This window comes from Montipora capricornis, chromosome 9 (genome assembly GCF_036669925.1).
Source record: "Montipora capricornis isolate CH-2021 chromosome 9, ASM3666992v2, whole genome shotgun sequence".
Classification (NCBI taxonomy): Eukaryota; Metazoa; Cnidaria; class Anthozoa; order Scleractinia; family Acroporidae; genus Montipora; species Montipora capricornis.
In genome coordinates, this window is record NC_090891.1 from 7455462 (window position 1) to 7462770 (window position 7309).

Here is a 7309-nt window from a genome sequence, read left to right on the forward strand (position 1 = left end):
AGCTGCGAGGTGACCCTTTTATAGTGGAGTATACGTAGGAGCTAGGCTATTGGTGGTAACATGGCAACGTGAAAAATAACACTGCATTAGTTAAATGAAAAGCATTCGTTAATACCGTGGGGATTAAGTGTGCCGATTTGGAAGATGAATTTTGTTTTAGATTCTTGCAACTCTCCGTCATACCTTAATGCAGGGAAAGGCCGCAGATAGTCATGTGTAGTTTGGAGTGGTTAGGGAGATCAAAATGACGAGCGACTGGCTTAGATGCACCCTTGTCATTCTTCTCAACATCGCGAAGGTGTTCGCGGAATCGGTCGCCTAGTCGTCTACCTGTCTCGCCAATGTATAATTTGTTGCATAACGTACAAGTTATTAAGAATGATACTTTTAACTGCGTTATTATGAGGATGAAAAGTGAGGGTGAATGGAATTCTGTCATTCTTATGCTTTAGTGACGTTTGTAGCGCTGACTGTCAATAAAATTGTTGGGCACCAATTTTTTAATCAGTGTATTTTATTAATCGGTACAACATGTACAACGGCCCCAGACCTGAACTCTACGGCCGCTACATAGACAACTGCATCGGAGCTATTTCATCCAGCAGAGAAGAACTTCGATCAACTTACAACCTCCGTAAATTCCTTTCATCCGGCTCTTAAACATACCTGGGAATTTCGGAAACTTTATTGGCTTTCCTAGATAAAGTAAAGTAAAGTAAAGTAAAGTAAAGCAACCATATTTAACGTCGATAACTCGTAACAGTAATTCAACTGACAAACCTGAGGTCGACGGTGCGCTCATTTTACTACCCCCTCGCCATCAGTGCTCCGATTTACGGCTATTTAAAGCTACTTAAGCTACACAGAACGGAAAGAAGTCGAAAGAGGATGTGAGATTCGGGAATCGAACTTAGGACCTCTTGCACCAAAGTCGCGCACTAACCGACTGTGCCATCAGGGGCAACGGTTTATGTACCAGTGTGCACTACAAACCTACAGATTCTCACAGTTATTTGTTGTATTGATCGTCACATCCATCACATGTTAACAAGGCGACCGATTCCGCGAACACCTTCGCAATGTTGAGAAGAATGGCCGTTTTTATGCTAGAGACGTTAAAGTCGTCTTTAACGTCGTCTTTAAAGTCGTCTTTAAAGTCGTCTTTAACGTCTAGTATAAATAAGACAGACGCATTTAACGCCTGACCGCTTTAACGTATTTAACGACGTTAAAGTCGTCTGTTAAATGCGTCTAAACGACGCACTTAACAGACGACTATAACGTCTCAGACGTTAAATGCGTCTCGTATAAAAACGGGAAGCCCTTACTGGGACGCATTTAGCCCTTACTCGTCCACAGACGACTGGCACGAGTTAGCGTTTAATCCTGAAATCGAGGCTTAGCACTTAAACAACATGGCGGCCAAGAAGAATTTGAAGGAGTCGCGAGGAACGAGGAACTCCTTTCTTCATCCACGCTTCGTCCTTTCCTTGGTCTCTTCATAGCTACGGCACACAAGCCAAGTGCCTGAGCCACATCTAGTTCTTCGTCCATATCCTGCAAAAGCCGCTTTCTCGATTGATTTTTCTTCTTTAAAAACATTTGTATTTCTATATCTTGCCTTTCTTGGTGACGTCGAGTAATGGACTTAAGAAGTTGTAATTCCACCGTGTTTATTTTGTTCGTATACTCGCGCACTTCAAGTTTATTTGGCGCCGAGTTTCCTCGTCTCCAGTGTCTTCCGAGGATAGAACCCAGGCTTTTTCAGAAAAAGTTTTTTCTCTTTCTGTTAGGTCGTCTACTTTCATGCGTCCCGTCTTTACACCAGACGGCTTTAACATCTCAGACGTTCAATGCGTCTTGACGACTTTAACGTCTCTAGCATAAAAACGGCCAATAACAAGGATGCATCTAAGTCAGTCCTCGTCATTTTAATCTCCCTAACCAATCCATACTACACCTGGCTATCTGCGGTCTTTTCCTACGTCAAGGTACGACGAAAAGCCGCAAGAATCTGGAACAAGAAGTAATCTTCTAAATCGGCACCCTTAATCGTCACGGTATTATTAAACGCTTTTCATATAACTAATGTATTCCTATTTTTCACGTTGCCATGTTACCACCAATAGCACAGCTCCTACTTCACTATAAAAACTACTTACAACCCATAATTGCATGAGCAAGAGCGCTGAACCGCAAAAAGAGTGCCAGTGTTTACATGAAGAAATTGAAGAAAGTTCAACCCTTCTCGCCTGGTCACCAGGCGAGTCTCCAGAGTCTCCAGATGGGTTACCCGGCAAAGGGGGCTAACCCGGCTTCATTACTGTTTTCATGTAAACGCTTATAATCATTTGACTGCAAAAGGGTTACCCGCGCGGCAATTCAACCCGCGGTCATGTAAAGAGGCCCATAGACGCACGCAAACCATGCATGAACCAGTTGTTAAATGTCTCAAGATCACTCTAATCGTGATTACACGCAACAACTGTCACCCTAAATATTCCTTTAAATCGAATGGTATTCTCAACACTTTCCAGGCACAAATGCAGTTGTCTGTCTGCCTTCTCTTACATTCATTGCCCTCCTCGTAAAGTATGTTCGTTAAATCTGTAAATTATTGCTGTGGTACTTTTCTGCCTCAAATACAGCCTTTTCCATCTCCTTTTTCCTCTCATCAAAAGGGTGTCCATTTCCTCCCATTACTACGATAGGCTGATATCGATGAGGCTGAATCTTCTCCACATCGAGAATACGAAAGATAACACGGTCTACTTCCTTGGGTAGCTTGTGAATCCAGCGGTCAGAAAGAAAACCCGGAATATCCTTTTTGCTGCCATTACACGTGAAGAAAGCTGGTATAAATCGGCGAGTGTCAGGATTCTGGGCAATATTTTCCCGCACAAAGTTTAACGGGCATTTGATTTGCAAGGCTAAGGATAAAACAACAATGAATTGTTGGTAACAGGCTTTGCAAAACGACATCAATTTTAGTTACCAAGACGAAATATTTCCTCATGCAGATTTCATTTTCTACTCTTTAAAATATGGGAGAGTTATGATAACTGCTTATCGGATGCCCTTTTTCTAGTATAATAAAAAATTGCCAGGGACATGGGTACTGTCGAAAAAAAAAACCCGATTGTTTCATTCAGGACTGAATGGAACCGATTAATTTCCTGTCAACAGATCAAAACATGGGACCCAAAGTCTTTCGGCATGTCTCTACTATAACACAAATGAATATTAAGTCCTCGTTTACATCTATGTAATACACCTCTGTTGTAACGACGAGGCCAGTTACAGCAAAGCGTACTAAATAATCTTCGATTTTAACTCCCAAGCAAGTGAATACCTTTTTATGAAGCCTTTTACCACGTGCCTTTATAAGACCGTTTTCAAGAAAGAGGCTAAGCAGTCCCTGTGATTTATTTTGCTGTAAGAAACGAATCCTTGTTTAGCATCACGTCAGCCCTGGTATCTGGCATCACCGGTGCACAAAACATTAGTGTTTTACGAAACCCAACCAGAGCGTAATGCTGCGCTCAACTGAACTCTCTGCAGACTCCATGAATCTGAACAAGTTGAGAAAATACAGAATCGAGTTCTTTGGGTGTATTTTTGCTAAGATTGGTCTGGCTTCCTCCCCTGAGGAAATAAAGTCACTTCAAGAAGTAGCTGGACTTCGGTATGACACAATACTGTACCCGTTTCGTACAGGACTTCGCCACCAGCAGTGAACCCCTTTTCACTCTCAGACAAAGGGAAGTACTATGAAAAGATCTTTTTACAGCAAGCTAGCGATTGAAGGAATGACCACCGACAGGTTGGATCAGTTGGTTGAGCATTGGACTGCCAAGCGATAGGTTGTGATTTCAGCTCCAGCCGCACCAACACTCACTGTGGAGAAAGTGCTGCTTTTGTAATTTCATCTGCAAATGGTCAGGCTTTCAAGTCTCCTCGGGTAAGGACTATAAACCGTTGGCCCCGTCTCAGAATCCTTGTTAATAAACTCATAAACTCTGTGGGACTTATAAGATCCCACACTCCAATCGAAAAGAACAGGACACGGAGTTCCCAGTGTTGTGGATTTATATGGTCTGTGGTCTTCCCTCAGCAATGGTCAAAGTCCCCCAAACAGAATTGTAAATTAGTCCTGAAAAGTCCCGAAGTTGGTAACTATCACATGTACTTCACTTTACAAATGCAGACTATGAGCATGCGCACAACGTCTGGGATGTGTTTGATTGCGAAACACCACGCGAGTTCCCCGACCAACGATTCAATTCATGTGTGATGCTGTTAGGAGCTGTTCTCAGTAGAAGACTTTAGAAAGATCAACTATAAGCGCTTTGGCCTAGATTCTCCACCACTAAAATAATGCTCCATGCAAGGTCTATACTTTGATTTGCTGCCAAAAAAAACCGGCATTTCTAGAAGTTGGCATACTAATAGATCACGATATTTATGTGTACAAAGAGAAAGGCGTTGGAAGGCAGTATGAATAAATGCGTTATGCAAACGCCGAAAACCCCTACCTCGAAGACTACGATCCAGTGAAGAGACAAATTACATTCACACTCTGGCATACACAGAAATCAACGAACAATTACCAGAGGCACCTGGAGGCACAACTATCACATATTCATAAACAAGCGGTTGGGCCCATCGCACAAGTAGTATAACCAGTTCGGCAGGTTTAGTCACACTTCCATCAACGTTGTAGACCTTAAAATCTAGACAGGGTTGGCGGGGCGTGTGGGCCTGGCTTCTAACTCAGCCGGCTCGAAAAGGAAGCAAAGATAGCTCAGGGAGAAAGCTTTTTCTGGTTTTTCCACCCTATGGTCTTGAATAAGTCGTTGTGGGTGTGGAGGTCACGCCCTGGGATTTAATGGCGTCCGAGTAACAACTTTACTCGTCAAAGCAGAGACCACAGGACACTTATCTCCAGAAATGCAAGTAATTAAATGCACTCCCAATTTTGACATCCAACAGGAAGCGCCCCTTTACGTCTAAACCTTTGCAACCTATTTGCAACAATAAGGTAGGGGTAGAGGTTAGCGTTATATTTAGCTTAGGGTAAATGCAGCTGTTTATTCTTACTTGAGGAGCAGCATTTGAAGGACAATTATTTGTATTCCGAGACACGAGTAATGTTGAGCTTGAGGAGAAGATTAAGGGGACACTTCGTGACGCTTATTGAAACCACTTGCATCTAATTACTTGAATTCTGAACATATCTTCCATAGCAGGCATCCGAGCCACCCTCTGGAGAAGCTACCGAAAAGGTAAAAAGGTCTGATCCTATATCTGACAGAGAAGAGGTCCAATCCTCAATATGTGTTCTGAAGAAAGCCTCAGAGGCACACTACATCCGCCCAGCTTGAGGTTCCTATTGCTGGGTTGAAGCTGCAAAATCAGCCCTAGATAACGCCTACAACAAAGTTATCGATTAAGACCTTAGATCTACAGCAGAAGAGATCGATAGTGCACACGAAGAGAACAGGCACATTGCAGCCTGGGCAGCGCTCAGAGAGTTGACCAACAAGAAAGCTTCACCTGTTATTAAGATTGAAGGAGTAGAATCCAAAGATCATCTGAACAATTGGTTTCACCACTTCAGCACACTTCTCGATAAACCAGAACATTACCCTGTGGACCTAAGAGAGCCTTTCTACAACTACAAAGTCTCTGATCAATTACCTATCGACACAAATCCATTCTCTTTTGCCGAGCTTCAAGTATAAGTTTCATGCCTAAAAAGGAGCAGGAACTCCAAAAAACACCAGGTCCTGATTATATGCGAGCTTTAATACGGAAGAATCATCATATTCAATACCAGCTTCTTAAATTCTGCAACGAGACATTCAGTGGGAACAAACGGCGCTCTCAGAGTCCTATATTCAACCTATTCCTCAGAAAGGCAACCTGCGACTGCCGGAAAATTACAGAGGAATCACCTTGTTTCCGATCGCATCAAAGATTTACAACTCCCTTATTCTTAATCGCTTGACTCCGTATATCGAGCCACTCCTCCGAACAAACCAAAACGGTTTTCGCAAAGGACGATCTATGCTACCACAGATCTTCGCTCTCAGACATATAACTAAAGAGCTAAAGGTCTAGGAAAAGTAAGCATCCATTGTGTTTGTTGACTTTTGTAAAGCAATCAACTTTGTGGACAGGAACGCGATGTTACATATACCATCTAACTGCGGAGTGCCAAGGAGATAATTAATGCTATCGCTTTAATGCACGATAACCCATTGCGTTTTGTACAAACTCCCGACTGTCCAACTGAGACGTTTCCTACTACAGCAGGCAAAATACAAGACGACACGTTAGCACCATTTCTCTTTGTCATTGTTGTGGGCTATGTCCTTAGACAGTCAGTTGACAGTATCAACCACTACGGTCTTCATATAGGCCGTCGCTCTGGTCGACTGAGCTACAAACATCTAACAGACTTAGACGCAGACTTAGACGATCTTGCACTTGTAGCTGAGCAGATAATGTCCGCCCAGGAGCTTCTTGTTTCACTGGGAAATGCAGCAGCGAAAGTTGGTCTAACACTCAACGCAGAAAAGGCAGAACTCATGCCTATCAACCAAGACCTTGACCACCAATCAATTCTTTCACGAGATGGTTCTGCCATAAAGGAGGTTAATGAATTTAATTACCTCGGGTCATTCGTTGCTAATAGTAAGAACGATTTTAGCTCACTTCAGGTAAGGGTCAAGCATGGGCCGCTTGCAATAAACTGAATTCTAGATGGCAATCAGACATGGCAAAATCCATTAAGATCAAATTCTTTAGGGCCTGTGTTGAAAGCCTTCTCCTATATGGAGCCGAAACGTGGAAAATAAGCAAAGAGCTGGAAAAACGCCTTGATGGCACATACACCAGATTGCTTATGCGGGCTCAGAATCTCTCCTGGAAGAACCATCCAACAAAGGCCGAAATTTACGGAGAACTTCCTCCTATCTCCAAAACTGTGGCTCAAAGAAGAGCAAGATTCGCAAGCCACTGCTTTCGTGCGAAAGACCAGGTGATCTCCGATCTATCATTAGGGGAACTACCCTGTCCAAGGAGGGGAAACAGACCTCTCACTTATCCAGATACCTTGGCCAGGGACACTGCCCAGGCAGTGGCAGATAGAGCCCAGTGGCGTGGCGTTGTATCTGCAGTCTGTACGGCAGTCGAATGATGATGATGAGGATGATGATGATTTGTGCTTTACAGGTGAAGATGAAAAGCATGTGAATATAAACATCCTGGCACCAACACTTTGGTATTACCTTTCATATACACT

The 7309-nt window shown here is 43.2% G+C and overlaps 1 protein-coding gene across 4 annotated transcripts in view; it reads right to left on the bottom strand.

The window, feature by feature from the left end:
• Positions 1-229: 229 nt before the first annotated feature.
• Positions 230-7309, bottom strand: part of LOC138016239 (uncharacterized) — a 53503-nt gene continuing 46423 nt past the window's right edge. For all 4 annotated transcript variants that reach the window (XM_068863411.1, XM_068863412.1, XM_068863413.1 and 1 more), the window contains one exon: positions 230-2930. In XM_068863411.1, coding sequence (XP_068719512.1) covers positions 2602-2930 — 329 coding nt within the window. In that variant the 3' untranslated portion in view covers positions 230-2601. The remainder of the gene's footprint in view (positions 2931-7309) is intronic.